Source organism: Ovis aries, chromosome X (assembly GCF_016772045.2).
Source record: "Ovis aries strain OAR_USU_Benz2616 breed Rambouillet chromosome X, ARS-UI_Ramb_v3.0, whole genome shotgun sequence".
NCBI classification, from domain to species: Eukaryota; Metazoa; Chordata; class Mammalia; order Artiodactyla; family Bovidae; genus Ovis; species Ovis aries.
In genome coordinates, this window is record NC_056080.1 from 36482759 (window position 1) to 36501771 (window position 19013).

The 19013-nt window shown below is 39.3% G+C and overlaps 1 protein-coding gene across 2 annotated transcripts in view; it reads right to left on the reverse strand.

Moving 5' to 3' along the window:
* PRRG1 (proline rich and Gla domain 1) overlaps positions 1-19013 on the reverse strand; it is a 118821-nt gene that overhangs the window by 29633 nt on the left and 70175 nt on the right. For both annotated transcript variants that reach the window (XM_027963618.2, XM_060408369.1), the window contains exon 3: positions 9644-9804. In XM_027963618.2, the coding sequence (XP_027819419.1) occupies positions 9644-9804 (161 nt within the window). The remainder of the gene's footprint in view (positions 1-9643; positions 9805-19013) is intronic.

The following is a 19013-nucleotide window of genomic DNA, read 5'->3' on the forward strand; positions in this document are numbered from 1 at the left end:
AAACAAAACAGTCAGTAGGTGGCAGAGCTGAGACACCAAATCAGGTCCAGGTGCTTGCCCATGAAGAGGATTTCACTTGGCATTCTGTTAACTAGTGCACAGGTGAGATTTTCTGCAAAATTCAGACTTAAATTGAAGAAAGTAGGGAAAAACACTAGACCATTCAGGTATGACCTAAATCAAATCCCTTATGATTATACAGCGGAAGTGACAAATTGATTCTAGGGATTAGACCTGATAGACAGAGTGCCTGAAGAACTATGGATGGAGGTTTGTGACGTTGTTCAGGAGGCACTGATCAGGACCAACCCCAAGAAAAAGAAATGCAAAAAGGCAAAATGGTTGTCTGACGAGCCCTTACAAATAGCTGAGAAAAGAAGAGAAGCTAAAGGCAAAGGAGAAAAAGAAAGATATATCCATCTGAATGCAGAGTTCCAAAGAATAGAAAGGAGAGATAAGAAAGCCTTCCTCAGTGATCAATGCAAAGAAATAGAGGAAAACAATAGACTGGGAAAGACTAGAGATCTCTCTAAGAAAATTAAAGGTACCAATGGAACATTTCATGTATAGATGGGCACAATAAAGGACCTAACAGAAGCTGAAGATATTAAGAAGAGGTGGCAAGAATACACAGAAGAACTATACAAAGAACATCTTCATGACTCAGATAACAATCACTCACCTAGAGCCAGACATCCTGGAATGCAAAGTCAAGTGGGCCTGAGGGAAACATCATTATGAACAAAGCCAGTGGAGGTGATAGAATTCCAGCTGAGCTATTTCAAATCCTAAAAGGATGCTGTGAAAGTGCTGCACTCAGTATGCCACCAAATTTGGAAAACTCAACAGTGCCCACAGGACTGGAAAAGGTCAGTTTTCATTCCAATTTCAAAGAAAGGTAACTCCAAAGAATATTCAAACTACCACACAATTGCACTCATCTCACATGCTAGCAAAGCAATGCTCAAAATTCTCCAAGCTAGGCTTCAACAGTACATGAACTGAGAACTTCCAGATGTTCAAACTGGATTTAGAAAAGGCAGGGGAATCAGAGATCAAATTGCCAACATCCGTTGGATCATAGAAAAAGCAAGAGAATTCCAGAAAAACATGTAATTTTGCTTCACTGACTATGCTAAAGCTTTTGACTGCGTGAATCCCAACAAACTGGAAAATTCTTAAAGCGATGGGACTACCTTACCTTACCTTACCTGCCTCCTGAGAAACCTGTATGTAGATCAAGAAGCAACAGTTAGAACCATACATGGAACAACAGATGGGTTCAAAATTAGGAAAGGAGTACGTCAAAGCTGTATATTGTCACCTTGCTTATAATGCAGGGCTGGATGAGGCACAAGCTGGAATCAAGATTGCCAGGAGAAGTATCAATAACCTCAGAAATGCAGATAGCACCACACTTATGGCAGAAAGCAAAAAGGAACTAAAGAGCCTCTTGATGAAAGTGAAAGAAAAGAGTGAAAAGGCTGGCTTGAAACTCAACATTGAAAAAAAAAAAAGAAACATGGCATCCGGTCCCATCACTTCAAGGCAAATAGATGGGTAAACAATGGAGACAGTGATGGACTTTATTTTCTTGGGCTCCAAAATCACTGCAGATGGTGCCTGCAGCCATGCAATTAAAAGATGCTTCCTCCTTGGAAGGAAAGCTATTACAAACCTAGACAGCATATTAAAAAGCAGAGACATTACTTTGCCGACAGAAGTCCGTCTAGTCAAAGCTATGGTTTTTCCAGTAGTCATGTATGGATGTGAAAGTCGGACTATCAAGAAAGCTGAGCACTGAGGAACTGATGCTTTTGAACTGTGTGGTGTTGAGAGTCCCTTGGACTGCAAGATCAAACCACTCCATCCTAAAGGAAATCAGTCCTGAATATTCTTTGGAAGGACTGATGCTGAAGCTGAAACTCCAATATTTTGGCCAGCTGATGTGAAGAAATAACTCATTGGAAAAGACCCTGATGCTGGGAAAGATTGAAGGCAGAGGAGAAGGAGATGACAGAGGATGAGATGGTTGGATGACATCACCAACTCGATGGACATGAGTTTGAGCAACCTCCAGGAGATGGTGAAGGAAAGGGAAGCCTGGTGTGCTGCAGTCCATGGGGTCACAAAGAGTGACACGACTGAGTGACTGAACTGAACTGAGCTTTTTTGCATGCCTGCCTTTCCCAGATCTCAAAGCCAGGAGGGAGGGTCAGCACATTCACTGCTGAATGTCCTGTGTCTGTTATGTAGCAGGCACCCAGCAGATGACATCTGAGTAAATCTGCACAAATTCCTACATTGGCAAAAATGAGGACCATGAAGCATAACACATTTACTTCTACTGTATCTCACAACTAGACTTATATTCCCAATTAGGTAAAAAATCAATGAAAACAACAAAAAATTCTACCTAAATCATACTTTAAACTTCATGAAGTTCAGATTTGGGGATAAGGAAAATAATTATGTGTAAACTGGTCTGAGTGCAAGGTTTTAGTAAACAAAAAGGTAGTCAATTAACTTGCAGGTGGTTTCTCAGGTGGCTCAGTGGTAAAGAATCTGCTTGTCAATGCAGGAGACGCAGGAGATGCAGGTTTGATCTCTGGGTTGGGAAGGTCTCCTGGAGGAGGAAATGGGAACCTATTCCAGTATTCCTACCTGGTACATTCCATTGACAGAGGAGTCTGGTGGGCTACAGTCCATGGGGTCACAAAGAGTCAGACACAACTGCTTACACACATGCAGTCCAAGACTAGAAAGCAAATGCCAAAAGTCATCAGATCACTACTTCCTATAAATTAAATGGACTTCATAATACACCAATACATTCGTTCATTACTTCATCAAATATTTCTTTAATGCCTAGATGCACAGGCACTGTTTCATATGCTAAAGACTATAGCTATGAACAAAACAGAAGAGAAACGCTGCTGTCAGAGCTAACAGTTAACAAATACCATGAATACACGTCAGATGCTGATAAGTGAGTGGTGACAGAGCTCAGAAACATCCACCTGGAAGAGGAAAGAGCAAGTGCCAAAGCCCTGAGGCAGGACACGTGCTACATGTGTGTATGGAGCCACAAGGAAGCCACAGGAAAGTGACCAAGGAGTGATGTGTCACAGGAGATGCAATACAGAAGTGCCTGCAGCTGCGGTGGAGGTATGGAGTGGACAGAGACGAGGACTTATGGTGCAGTGCCCCGTGGCTGATTCTGACTCCCTGCACATTTATCAAGGAAGACAGGAAGCTGTTACAGAGGAGACACTTGGAAGGATCACTCTAGCCTGCTATTTTGAGAATGACCAATGACGAGGTGGCCAAGAAATCGTACGAATGAGAGAGTGATGGTGGCTTGGATGTAAAGTGGTACCAAGAAGACAGGCTGAGAGGTGGTTCTATTCTGAATATGAATATATCAGCACTCTTGGCAGATGGAGTGTGGATATGAAAAAGAAGAGTCAGGGGTGGCAACAAGGTTTGGGGCTTAGCAAAGAGATGGACAGATGTATGGCTACCACATACCGAGATTAGAGTGGGATCTATCCTTGGTGGCTCAGTGGTAAAGAATCTGCCTGTCGATGCAGGAGACATAAGAGACATGGGTTCAATCCCAGTGTGGGGAAGAGCCCCTGGAGAAGGAATGGCAACCTATTCCAGTATGCCTGCCTAGAAAATCTCGTGGACAGAGAAGCCTAGTGGGCTACAGTCCATGGTCACAGAGTCAGACACAACTGAGCAACTAAACAACAAACCACTGAGCTCAGAAAGGCTGTGGCAATTCCAAGAGATGCTGAGTAGGCAGTCAGTCACCTGGGTCTGCATTTCAAGGTAACTCTCCAGGACTCGAGGATATAAATTTGGGAGTCATTAACATTTCAAGCCACAAACTAGGAAAAGCTCACCAGGGGTGTGAGTACAGACAAGGCAAAAATGAGGTTATTGCTGGAGGGAGATAAGAGGGTGAGAGAAAGTTGTGTTTTTTTCCCCTAAAAGGTGGGTAGGCTAATGAGAATGATTCTATAGAGAGGGAAAAGGTGATGCTGGAGAGCACAAAGCAATTGCTGAAGGAGTTTCTTCGATTTGCTTTGAATATTGCTGAAATGCAGCATCCTGTCTCTGAGGGCAGGAAAGGATATAGAGAAGCACTGACATGCATTAAGGGCCAGAGAGGGAAGCCATCAAGACCTCATCACTCACCTTGAAGGAAACAAAAGAGGCCATCGTAAGGTAGTATGATCTATAATTAACACATAAAAATCAATAGCCTACAAAACACATATCTAACTACAGATTTGTGTCCAGAATATACAGAAAACTCAAAAATACAAGAAAATCTGATCAGAAGGTAACCAAAAGATAGGAAGAAAGATTTCACAGAAGAAAATATATAAATGGAAAATAAGCATATGAAAAGATGTTTCTATGGCCACTAAGGAAACGGAAATTAATGACTAAAAACAAAAAAAACAGTGATGACACCAAGTGCTGGAAAGTAAATTACTCTGTCAGTAGCCTACAGAACTATACATATACTTACAACAAATATATTCCTGGGGATTTACCCCAGAGAAATGAAAACTGATGTTCACATAAAAACCTGTACACAAATATTCATAGCAGCCTTATTTGAAATAGCCTCAAACAGGAAGCAACTCAGGCAACCTTCAATGAGAGAATGGTTTAAAAAACTGTGATACATCATAGGGATTGAACCTAGCTCTCCTACATTGCAGGCAGATTCTTTACCATCTTAGCCACCAGGGAAGCCCATTACCATGGAATACTACTCAGCAATAAAAAAGAATGACCTAGTGATACACACCGAACTTGGATGAAGTCAAGAGCATTATGTTGAGTGTAAACAGACAATATAAACAGGTTGCATATTATATGATTCCAATTATATAACATTCTTATAATGACACAGAAGAGTGATTACCAGAGGTTAGGGATGTTAGTGGTGGTAGAAAGGATATGACTATTAAGGAAGATTTTGTAATAATGAAAGAATTTTGCATCTTAACTGTAGTGGTGGTTACAGGAGTCTACACAAGTGATAAAATGGCATAGAACTATATAGACAGGTTGTACCAATGTCACTTTCCTGGTTTTGATACAGTACTACTATTATGTAAGATGTAACCACTAGGGTAAAGTAGATAAAGGCTCTGGTGGGACCTCTCTGTGTTATCTTTGCAATTCTCTAAGAATCTATAATTATCTCAAAATAAAAATTTTTTAAAAATCTAATGCATCCTTGAAAGTTTAACTTGGACCATAGGATTTCTTAGAATTCAAGTCAAAATAAATATATATGGTATTAATTTTAAAAAGTCCAGTACATGAATATTCATAGCAGCTTCATCTATAATAACCTCACACTGGAAACAACTCAAACGTCCATATACATACAATGATATACTATTCAGCAATAAAAATAACTATTGTTATGTGAACTATGGATACATCTGAACATAACTATGCTGAGTAACAAAAAAGTCATAATTATGCTGAGTCAGACAAAAGAGTACATAATGTATGATTTCACTTATAGAAAATTCTAGAAAATATATACTAATCTGTAGCAACAAATGGAGAAGGCGATGGCACCCCACTCCAGTACTCTTGCCTGGCAAATCCCATGGATGGAGGAACCTGGTAGGCTGCAGTCCATGGGGTCGCTAGGAGTCAGACATGACTGACCGACTTCATTTTGACTTTTCACTTTCATGCATTGGAGAAGGAAATGGCTTCGAGAATCCCAGGGACGGGAGAGCCTGGTGGGTTGCCGTCTCTGGGGTTGCACAGAGTCGGACACGACTGAAGTGACTTAGCAGCAGCAGCAGCAGTAGCAACAAAAATCAGATGAATCATTGCCTGGGGGTGGTCTTGATCATTGGGAGAGGTGGGAAGGAGGAATTACAACGGGGCTTTTGGGAGTGATGAATCTATTTACTATCTTCACTGTGGTTTCATAGGTGTATGCATATGTTAAAACTTACCAAGTTGTACAGTTTATATACATGCGGTTAATTGTATGTAACTCAATAAGGTTTAAAAAACATCAATAGCTCACACATTCACAAATAATAACCAGTTAGAATTTTTCATGGAAAAGAACAACCCATTTACAATAGCAACAAAGAAACAGGAACCAACCTAAGGAATGTGCAAAACTTATATGATGAAAACAATAAAACATTTCTGAAAACAGTAAAACTTTCCTTACTTCAATAAACAGAAAGAAATCTTTTCTTGAGAGGGTGATTTAATACCTTAAAGATGTTAGTTCTCCCTAAGTTAATTTACAAACCGAAAGAAATCCAAATAAAAACACTGACAAATGACTTTTTTCTGTGCTAGACACATTAATACTAAAATTTATATGGAAAAATAGGCATATGAGAACAAAACAGTGAAAAAGCTTATAAAGGAAACTAGCTGTAATTTATATTAAATATGCTATCAATCTTCTATAATTAAAGCAGTGTGGGACTAGCATTTAAGTAGAATGATGGACCAATGGACTAGAATATGAACAATCCTGAAATTCACTAAGTACACATGGAAATTGGGTTCTGGTAAAAGGTAACTAAAATCACTGGGGCAAAGAAGGACTTCGTAACAAATTGTGCGTGGACAACTGGATAGCTACATGAAAAACAATCAGATCCATAACTCACACCGCACCCAAGAATAAACTAAGTGAATCAGAGGACCAAATGTAAAAATTCAAATACATTAAAAGAAATTGTGTGAATTCCTCTATAACCAGGGACTAAGAGGAAGGTTTTCTAGTATGATTTAAAATCTAGATTCAATAAACTACTTGTTTAATGTTTAGCTACAATGAAAATGAAAAAAACTGCATAAGTAAAACCCATAAGCAAAGTCAAAATATAAATAACAATTGCAAGCACATATTTGAAATGTATCACCAATAAAGGCTAGTATCTCTAATATATTTTCTAAAAATTCGGGGTGGGGGGGCATCGGAAGGACCATAAATCTGATAGGAAAAAAATGAACAAAAGGCCAAGACAACGCACAAAATAGATATAATAATGGCCCATAAATACATGGCAAAATACACAACTTCACTCATAAGAGAAATGTAAACTGAAACACAACCAAGATACCACGTCACACCCTGCTAGTCAGACTGTGAGGGATAGGCACTCTCTCAAATATCTTGGGGGGGGATGTAAAACAGTACGAGCTTTCTGGCAAATTCTAACAAACCTACACACACATCAACCCTTGATAAGCAATCCAATTCCAAGAATTTATACTGAAGATGTACTTCCTATCATGCAAAATGATTTACCATGGCATTATCTGTAATTGTAAAAATAGTGGAAACTACTTAATGCCAAAATACAACAGACCGGCTGAAAAAATGGTAACACATCCTTACAAGCAAGTCCCGTCCAGATTTTTTTTCAAACAGGGTAAGTTCTGTGAATACATACAGAATGACTTTCAGAAGGGACAGATGGATGAACATAAATGTTTTTCCCTCCCTATTTTGATATGGGCATTAAAATAATGAAACCACCGTATGTGTGCTGTAGAATTGGGCAAATGAGTTAATATACTGTTGTAACTGACAGCCAGGCTTCTCACTGTGGAAGAACATCTATGGAGAATATTTACATTTCACACACAAATATAGAATGGGAAAAACAAAAACCCTGAGGGGTGTTGGAACTGAAGATTAGCAGGATGAATATGCAGGTCCCTAACACACACAGACACATACACGTGCACACACACATATTTATATGCATATACATGTATCATTTTTTCCCCTCGCTCTGCTGTTGGAACCTCCAGAAACAATGATACTCTGATGGCAATGAAAACACTCCAGCTCCCAGATCTTGGTTTCTAAATATTATTCCTAACTAAAAGTAAGCAAGGCTCCTCAGAGAAACAACCAATGCCAAGACTGGGGCAGGGAAAGTACAACAGTATCCTGGAGCACCTTGCTGGGCCAAAAAGTTTAAAAAAAAAAAATCAAAAATGATAAGAACATGTCAAAGAGACAGAGAAGCTGGTTTGAAGAAATTTCCATTAGCCAAATTTAAGATATTTTGATCAAAACACTGACAGTAATGGATTATAACTTACAGAATAAAGTGATTTATGAAAGATAGATAGATCAAGGGAAAATTTTTGCCCATAGTGGACCGCCAGCTAACAAATGTACATAGAACGATGGAGTCAGAAACTCATCATTTAGCATTATGTTAAACTAGAATTTAATTGATTCAGTCAAGAACTATCAATAGCAGATGTTAAAACTAGTTGTTAAAACTAGTAGGTAGAAGTTTGGTGGAGAACAGAATATTTTTACATAGTGTCAAAGTATCTTCCCACTAAAGTTCTTACCTTTCCTTTAAAGGAACATGATAAAGCAGGATGAAAAGGTACTAGCTTTATAAAAACCACAGTAGAGTATCTAAAATTTGTACTTTTTTGGAAAAACACAATATCAAAACCTAATTTTTAAGTACATGAGCCAGGTTTTATCAGAAACTCCATGCTACAAAATACTATTTATACTATAATCCTATTGTCATTAAAATTATCTATGTACTATGAATAGGGTAGAATGATAAATACCAAAATTATAAAACTGATAGTACTAAAAATTCAAGTGATTTTATTCATTTTTATGTTTTACCATATTTTCAATGTCTCTACAATAAACATGTATTACTTTTATAAGAAGAAAAAGTATGGGAAGAAAAAAACCCACAAGGAGTAAGCAGATACAACAGAAAAAAGCTGGAAAGAAATTTAAAAGACAAGAGTGTTTTGTGATTGCATGATGGCATGATAGATGATGTATTCTTTTCCCTGTTTTCACCTGTGGGACTTCAGAGTTAAAAACCCTGACGCTCACAACTGATCACTTTACACACTGATTTTGCCTTTGCTGTGCACACCAAAATCTAGCAACACTGCCTCTCTGATCATCTCTCCTTGAACTCCTTCCTCTTACCCCCTGGAACCACATCATCTTTCTTTAAAACTTCTGCATCTACTGCTCCTGAGATTATCTGATGTCCCCCGAGCACATCCAACATCACTTGTTTCTCAAGTAGTGTTATTTTCACAGCAGCGTACAGGAGTGGATCTTTATACAATACCTACCTCTCTGAAACATCATTTCCTTCTGTAAAGCAGTTCCAAAGAATGTACACCATTGTCAGAGTGGGGAGGGGAGTTCTGATATGTCTTTTCTCTGGTAGAAGTAAAATGTTTTAAAACAGCGTCACTATCAGCTTTCTCTGTACTTTGTGATCAAGCATGGTAGGGTCATGATGGCATCTGCAACTTTTCTGGACAAAGCCTTGAGTAAAACAAGCTTACTTACCCCTTGCACGGATGATCAAACTCAGCTCAGCAGGGTTCTATGGAAATGGAGCCCTCAAACACAGATCAGCACACAGGAAAGTGGACCGAGGCCTCTGACCCACATTTAGAGGCCACATTTAGAGTTACCTCTTCAAGAGGTTAGTTTTTAAGTGATAGCAACGCACACATTTGGGAATGCAGGTTTTAAATATACATCACAAAGGTAGGCAAATTTATGAATATTTTAAAAGACTGCCAATATACTCACAGTTTTTTCATTATTTTCAAAAGCTTCTCTTGCCTCTTCAAATGTACAGACTTCTTCTTTGCATTCACGCTCAATGTTGCCCTGTCTTATTTCTTCAAAGAGTCCATTCGCTCTTGGGTAGCGTTTTAATACCGAATTGGCTTTTTCTCCGGTGAGGAAAACTACAAAGAGATATAGTAATAAGCATAACATTGTAATTAAAAATACATGTGGAAAGTTACTGTACAAGATGAAGTCTGCTAGACGCTCTTTAGAGAACATAGCCAACACCCTCACCCTCTTTCTCTAGGTCAGCAAGGAAGTAACGCTCGGCTCTCAACCACCCCATCTGCTGTCTTCCTCATCATGTGTGTCCTTTCAGTGGCAGTTGCCCTGGGCAGGGACAGGGACATGATGAACTATCCTATATCCAGACTTTAGCACATTCCTGCCAACCATGGGTGTTTAAACATAGCAATAATGAAACCAGTACACGCATGCATTCATTACTGTAAGAGGATGCCCCAGGCATTCTGAATAGCAGCAATGAAATAAAAATCCAGTCTGTGGACTATCAGGCTTTGTTACCCCTAACTAAAAATAAATAAAACTCCAACTGACCTAATTATGTAAACCCAAAGCACCTTTACTCATGTGAAAGGAAGAGGTGACAAAATACTATCAAGAAATTAAGATAAATTTGGCCATAATTCATTCCAAAGGATATTAATAGTCATTTTGTTCTAAATGCACTTAGGTTGAATATATTTTGACACGTTAATATATTTAACCCCATTTTGATGTCCTTCAGAAATAGAAAATTATTCTGACTTGTAGAGGCATTTCATATAAATATTCAAAATGCACATTCATAATACCCAGTAAAATAAGGCAATGGTTATAATGCACACTTGTGGGAAATAATTTTTATGTACAGATTCATTTTAAACTATACTTCAATTACATTTGTCTAAAACGGTCATGCTTGTTTGAAGAGATAAATAGAATGCTACCAGAATTTAATCTTCTGCTAGTGCAAATAAATTAGAAAATACGCTAATCTTAAAGACCTCTGACATGTGACAAGGTACATAATAGATCCTTCAGAACATTAAGAGAAAAAAAAAGGCCACATTTTGGGGGGAAAAAAAAACATTTTGAAGTTAAATGAAAATAAGTAAATACTCGTTTAAAAATGACAACAACAGGAATGAATTTAAGGTTTACCTCAATTTTAGAAATGTGTATTTGACTTTATAGAGGATTCTTTAAATATTCAAATTGATACGAGTTAGATGGGTACACTGAAAACTACGGTATGTCTTCCTTCCTTCTGTGCCTCAGAAGGGTTAAGTAGCGATAAAAATGGATCACAAAATCATAAAAAAAAATCATTAGGAGAAATCCTAGAACATAAAAGGGTGCTGCTGAGTTGGAGAGTAATAGTGGAATTTTCTGACAGTGCTTTTCACAGCTTACCTGCATGAGCATCTCTTGTTGGACTTACTATCACATATCCTGCTGGGCCTACCTCCCAGAGTCTGATTGCACAGGGCTGGGGTAGAGCCAAGAAGCTGCATTTCAAGTAAGAGCCCAGGTCATGCTGGTGCTGCTGGGCCCACTCCCACAGTTTCAAAACCACTACTCAAATGGGAGCTCCTTAGAAAACTAGTTCTGACGAAGGTGTTTATGGAATGCTGGGATTAACAAATGTAAAAAGATCTTTTACAGTATGACTTTTTAGGACTCTTACTATGTATTTTATACACACACACACATATATATATATGAAATCTCCAGAAAACAAACACAACACACACGTATGTCACATTTATTTGACTATGGAGCCCTTTTCCAAGGGACATTTCATTGAATTAACAACTTCCTAGTCACTAGTCTTATTTATGGCAATGAGAAACAATTCTCTTCCATATAATAAGCCAACTAATACATGAAGATGGTAACTGACTTCCCTTGAGGCTTCTCTTTTCTAGGATAAACATGTCTCGTTCCTTCATCTGTTGGTCATATATCAGAAAAATACATAGGTGTCCCTGTATCATCTTTATCACATTAAATGCCATATTCTACACTGAGTGTGGTCTGACAAGTACAAAACTAATCATGGCTATCAGCTTCCTTGTTTCTAAACACACTAGATATGTCAATTGTGCTTCTCTGGTAGCTCAGCTGGTAAAGAATATGCCTGCAATGCAGGAGACCCTGGTTTGATTCCTGGGTCGGGAAGATCTGCCAGAGAAGGGATAAGCTGCCCACTTCAGTATTCTTGGGCTTCCCTGGTGGCTCAGCTGGTAAAGAATCCACCTGCAATGCAGGAGACCTGGGTTTGATCCCTGGGTTGGGAAGATCCCCTGGAGAAGGGAAAGGCTACCCACTCCAGTATTCTGGCCTGGAGAATTCCATGGACTGTATAGTCCATGGGGTCGCAAAGAGTCAGACACGACTGAGCAACTTTCACTTTCAGATATGTCAATGAAGTCTAAGGCTTCCTTGGCTTTTGGTGACAGTTTTCTTTAAAATAAACTGATCAATAATATTGTATTTTAAGCTTTTAAGAGGGAAAAAACACTAAATTCTCCTAAGGGAAAATCTTACATGCTCTCTACATTGAAAAATGTGTCAAGGAAAGCAGCTGACTCCTAAAATCAAAATGCAGGCTAATTCAGATCACACAACTATAAGGTAATGTACAGCAGGACACAGCCCTTCTAATTCCAGCCTAACCAAATGAACAAGAGCATTCTACAAACATCTCCTGTGTATTTCTTGTACTGGGAGGCAACGTGATGTAATACTGAGATCTCTAGATGCAATAACCTAGCAAGTAGGTTTTTATCTCACTTGCCAAATGTGGTCAATTAGAAGTTATCACTTGGAATAAGAATATGACCAGTAGGAAAGATACTATTACAGATTAGTTATGTCCTGGAAAAGACCGAAGACAAAAAGGAGAAGGGGTGACAGAGGATGAGATGGCTGAATGGCATCACTGGCTCAATGGACAGGAGTCTGAGCAACTCCAGGAGATAGCGGAGGACAGGGAAGCCTGGCCTGCTGCAGTCCATGGGGTTGCAAAGAGTCGGACACAACTTAGTGACTGAACAACAACATATCTGCCATATGTTAGGGGACAGGAAATTGTGGAAGAGTATCTGCCAGTCCTAATCAAAGTAATTTGGAAATCTAATGGGTGATGTCAGAATTGGGATCCTTTCTATGAGAAAACAAAATCAGGGAAAGGTGGCATCTTGGACCTATAAGGTAAGATCAGACTATTTTTTCCTAAAATGCTGGGCAGTCTCCATGATGCAGGGGCTTGTGTTTGGACTTAATGTTTGAAACTAAGGTTGATTATTTTCCTATACCTCCTTTTCATCAAAATGTGTGAGGTACCCCAGAGCTGTCCAGAATCATGTGTACGCCTTCATCAGAGATGACATGATATGACAAGTATACAGACTGTAAATCTACTCTGAGAACACAACACTGAGGTGGTATTCAAACATGTTCTTGTCTCATTAAAGTACATAACGAAAAACCTAAGCTGTTTTCTTTCAATTCAGTTATGGAACATCCTCACTAAGGAAAATATTTCAACTCTAAGACTGAATACCACCATAAAATAAGTATATTAATTTAAAAAACATAGCTACTTTTTCATAATTTCAAAATGAATAGCTCTCACCCATGCTTTCTCTTCAAAAGAAAACAATAAAAATAAGTGAAATAAGATGACTTTTCAAATAACTCCCTAAATTACTCCCTTAAACCAAAATACAGTCATGTTGCATATTTTTAACACTGCAGGATACCAAAACTGATATTTTAATGTCAAAAATCTTTATCTAGGTAAAATCATGTCCATATATTTGCTGAAAAACAGCAGATGGCAGGGCCTGAAAGTTAACAGCTCATGTGGAAAATCTCTACTCCACTTATCTAATCAGTTCTCTCATCCTGGGTTTGAAGTTACTCAAAGAGCCATTATTTAAAGTGGCAAATATTTACATTTTTCTTTTAAGTGAGCAAATTTTTTTCTTTAGGACTTATTTACTGAACACAGACTATGTACAATGAGATAATGACAAGTCACAAAGATCAATAGGAAATGGCCTTTGCCCTCAAGGTTCTTTGGTGCAGATAATGAAGATAAGAGATATACAAACAGCCCTAATGGAAGATGAACCAGATATATGCTATTTGAGGTCAGCAGGCAGGCAAATTTCTTCTGGATAGGTGTGTGGGTGGATGGGAGAGAGGCCTGGAGAAAGACGAGTGAAGTGTATTAGGGCTGGCCTTTCAGGGACATGCAAAGATGGTGAGGAAAGACACCCTATGAAAACAAAAAAGTGAGTGAGGGCCTAGAATCAAATAAACCTAGGGCCATAAATAAGGAATAATGAGCTTGCCAGTAGGGCAGAGTTCACCATTCAAAAAGGAAGAGAGGGAAATGGAACTTGAAATGGCTTGATAGCCATGTCATGAGGCATTGAATGTTAGGCTAAAATATTTAAACTATTTGATAGCATTCAAGATTTTAGACCAATACTTCACAGAGAAAAACCTAGAAAAATGTTTTTACGTACAACAGATTTAGGGGTAAGATGAGGAGAAAATGGAGGGATAAAGGCCAGGAAAAACGCTACTTACATTAGACCAGGTTAAGAAATGATAAGATCATGCTTTAGAATGGTGCCAAAAGGAAGGGAAAGAAAGGGACAGATGTGAAATTTAGGGTTAATATAAGGTAGTTCTACACAGAAGGTGGATTTTGGTTGTGATTTAAAAAAAAAAAAAACAGGTGCTATGTGTGAGAAGAAGTGAGAATGTTTGAGAAATTTTGTGATCCTCAAAAGATAGACACATCCAATTAGTAAGTAACTGCATGGCTATTTAAAAGAAATATCAAAACAAAGTGTGAGTTTTTTGGTTTCCTAATGCACATAAGTTCAGTTCAGTCGTTCAGTCGTGTCTGACTCTGCGATCCCATGGACTGCAGCACGCCAAGCCTCCCTGTCCATCACCAACTCCTGGAGCTTACTCAGACTCATGTCCATTGAGTCGGTGATGCCGTCCAACCATCTCATCCTCTGCCATCCCCTTCTTCTCCCACCCTCAATCTTTCCCAGGATCAGGATCTTTTCCAGTAATTCAGTTCTTCACGTCACATGGCCAAAGTATTAGAGTTTCAGCTTCAGCATCAGTCCTTCCAAGGAACACTCTGGACTGATTTCCTTTAGGATGGACTGGTTGGATCTCCTTGCAGTCCAAGGGACTCTCAAGCGTCTTCTCCAACACCACAGTTCAAAAGCATCAATTCTTTGGCACTCGCCTTTCTTTATAGTCCAACTCTTACATACATACCTGACTAGTGGAAAAACCATAGCTTTGACTAAATGGACCTTTGTTGGCAAAGTAACGTCTCTGCTTTTTAATACGCTGTCTAGGTTGGTCATAGCTTTTCTTCCAAGGAGCATAAACATAACTAATGTCCATAAAAGTTATTTTTATACTATACTATATACTATTAAGTATGCAATAGCATTATATCTTTAAAAAGTAATGTACAAACCATAATTAGAAAATACTTCATTGCTAAAAATGTTAACTACCGCCTGACAATGCAAGGTTGCCAAAAACCTTCAATTTGTAAAAATCACAATATTTGACAAGTGCATTAATAGGAGGTATGTATTATTTTTTTTAGAGGTGACCAAGCTGTCAAGATATAAATACCTATCAAGTTGTTTAGACCTAATTACTTCATAAATGGAACTACTAGGAATTTCTTTTGGCCTATGGCTGTTATTGAAAAGTCACTGCAATAACTAGGAGTACTTTAAACTCAGCAAGTTTGGGAACCTCTGACCTAGGGGTTCTGAAGACAGATTGGGTCTTGCCAGTGTGCTCCCAAATCCATCTGTCACACCAAGTTTCAATGGGCTGCGAAGTTTCTTCTCTGAGGAAGGAAACTGAGATCTGTTTTGGAACTTGAAAGTTGGTGACACCTGTCACATGGGCTAGTTACTGTGGCCCTGGTAAAGTTAGCAGGAAAAGAATCCAGTGTAGTCCCCACCCCATCCAGTCACACCCCCTCAGTTGTTGGTTACCTTCAGTTCTCCCCCAATTAGCTGCTCCAGTTCTGTCAGCTTGTCTGGGGAAGAGGCCAGGGAGATGAAAACTGAAATACAGGGTCACTAGGTAGCCGAAACACTGGGCAATCAGGCTTCCTGTGTTATGGAGTGAGCAGAGGGGAGTGAAGTACTGGGTAGAAAGATGTTCTCTTTCCCTAGTGCTGCTGGTAATTACCACCAGCCCAGCAAGGGCAAACCTATGCCTCAGTTCATGAAGTGGCTCCTCTACTGTCCTTGGAATTGCTGGGTATCAAAACGCTGATTTGGGTGCTCTGGTTTCAATGTAAGACTATATGCTAGCAACAATATGAAGAGCAAGATAAAAGGGAGACTTCCTACAAATGCGCCTAGCATTCCATTATCTTTCTTTGGTGCAGGAGGCAGGATGTACTCCTCTATTTGTGGGAGAAGGTGAGTTTCACATCCTATGACTCCTTCATCTTCATCACTCCTCACAGGATGTACTCCTCTAGACTTCAGGTGCAACCCTAGAGTTCCTACATGTCCCACAGGAACAGGGCTGTTAAGGGAAGGAAGAAAGACATTCTCATATTTTCAGGGGCTGTGGTTACTTTGAGTAATGAATGTGATCTCATTGGTATCCCAAGTTTGTTAAATGGCACCCATCAGCTACACATTTACAAAGTAAGCAAGAGGCATTAAAGCAAACAGCTATGTGAGGAAAGCCAAAACCCTAAGCTTCCCTTCCTCATCTGTAGAACTGGAATAACAGCACCAACCTCAGTTATAAATGAGGTATTGGACATAAAGTGCTTTGCTCAGAGCCTGGCAAAGACTGGAGCTCAATAAACAAGAGTATGATTTGTTATCACTGTCCTGGTAGCAGTTATTTCATTAAAGGAAAAACAAGAGATTTATTTATCAAGATGATAAAAAAATACACTTAGAAAAGAAAGAATAATTGATCAAGGATAGGATTAACTTGCAGTGAGTCTGTATGTTTAACTCCAGGGATGCCTGGAAGTCTGGTCCCCTTGGTCAAGTTTGGGATGAAATGTACAAGCTTTATACAATGCTGTTTAAAGCCCTTGGAGGTACTCTGTACTAGCCTGTCCAGTTTGTTGAAAAATGTATAGATTGGTGGTTTGCACTGATGGCATGCAGCCTAATTTTAGCTATATGACCATTAAACATCAAAGATTCTCAGTAAACTTGTCCTCTGGCTCCCCTGAGACCAAGGTTATCCTGCATGTATTTTGACTGTTCACAATGAGAAGACAAAGTATATCCTGTGTGACTAAAAATGGGCTTAGGAGCCATCTTTCTCCTGCTGCACCATACCTTCATCATTGTTGTTCAGTCACTAAGCCATGTCCAACCCTTTGTGACCCTATGGACCATAGCCCCACCAGACTCCTTTGTCCATGGGATTTCCCAGGTAAGAATACCAGATTGGGTTGCCATTCCCCTCCTCCAGGGGATCTTCCTGACCCAGGGATTGAACCCACGTTTCCTGGATTGGCAGGTGGATTCTTTACCACTGAGCCACCAGTGTAGCCCATACCTTTAATAATACCTTATGAGAATCTCATAGGTCCTTTCAATTAGTTAGTGTCAAGTAGTGGCTACTTTGATGATTCATAAATATTCTGAGGATATCATGAGATTTAAAATTTTGAGGGCTTCCCTGGTGGCTCCTTGGTAAAGAATCTGCCTGCCTGTGCAGGAGACATGGATCCCTGATCTGTGACGATCCCACATGTCATGAAGCAACTAAGCCCATATGCCACAACTAGCAAGCCAGTGCTCTAGAGCCTGGGAACCACAACTACCAAAGTCCATGTGCCCAAGAACCCACACTCTGCAGCAAGAGAAGCCACCGCAATGAGAAGCCCACACACCACAACTAGAGAGTAGTCCCTGATCTCCATAACTAGAGAAAAGCCTGGGAAGCAACAAAGCCCCAGCACAGCCAAAAATAAGTGAGTAAATAAATGAAATTATTCTCGAAAATTTCAGAAATTCTTCAGAATATAAATTATGGACTATTTCTGGTCCTTATTTAAGAAGGACTTGATTTTATAAGAAACTCATAAGGAAGTATCCTTTACCATACCTTACATGCTTATTTTATTAACTTCAATTTTGGTCAAATGTGTGCTGATAAGTCTGTCATCATGAGAATTTTAACAAAAGATCAGAAAGAAGCTCTTAAGAAGGACTGAGAATTGAAAATCATACACATGACAGATATACATATTTAGAGAAGCATGAATGAGTAGCTATAACAAAATATCCTAAATTATTTTCTACTGATATTTGGGTTATTTGATAGTTCAGGTAGCTATTCAATATCTGACATAATCATTTTGGATATTAAGGATAGTAAGACATTATTTATGCAGAAGTGACTCAAACTCATAAACCTAGAAACAAAACAAGACTAAGGTGATGCATTAGAACTTCTGTTTCACCTATAAGGGAGCCCTAGCTCCCTTAGACTTAACAAGGATTAATTTACTCATCCCTCATCCACGAGCCTGGCTATAAGACTGGAAAGCTTCTTTCGCACATGAAAGCTGAGAAGTAGAAGGGACTAGGGGTGAGCTGAACTAGATCAACACACTGACAGCAACAAGAAGTGAAAGTTGGTGGATCTGAACAGGAAAGAGACAGGAGGCCCTTTGAGGTTATTTACAAGTTTACAGAGGGCTTTTGTTTACATGATCTCATTTTACTCAGAACATTTTACAAAGTAGAGTATTTGTCATATCTCACAAGTAAGAAACTGCTATTTCGAAAGGATGCTATCACTTGTGGCCATGCTTCCTTTGTTGGATTTTGGGGGCACCACCTTCTTCAGTTGTTTTTCCCCTTCCTCTCATTCTTCCCTCTCAGGAAAGGCTTTTTCTGCTGTCTTTTCCCTTAAAATAAATGTTAACTGGCCTCTCCTCTTCTCCTTCCCTCTTATTAGGTGACCTCATCCACTCTCATGTTTAGCCATCACATGTAAGTGACAGCTGCCAACTCTATAATGCACAGCCTGGCCCTGTCCAAGGAGCACCTGACCAATACACACACCTTCTGCTGAAACTCTCATGTTCATCACCTGTGCCCAAGGAGCACAATGAGCAGTCCCAGACTGGCAGAGGCAGTCGGCAGGGACTACTAGGAGGGAGGAGGCTGGTGTCCAGCAGAGGGGCAGGACTGGCAAAAGCCACTGGAGCTCACAGGTGTGCAATTCCTAAATGCTCAGTATTATCTTCCAATATTTT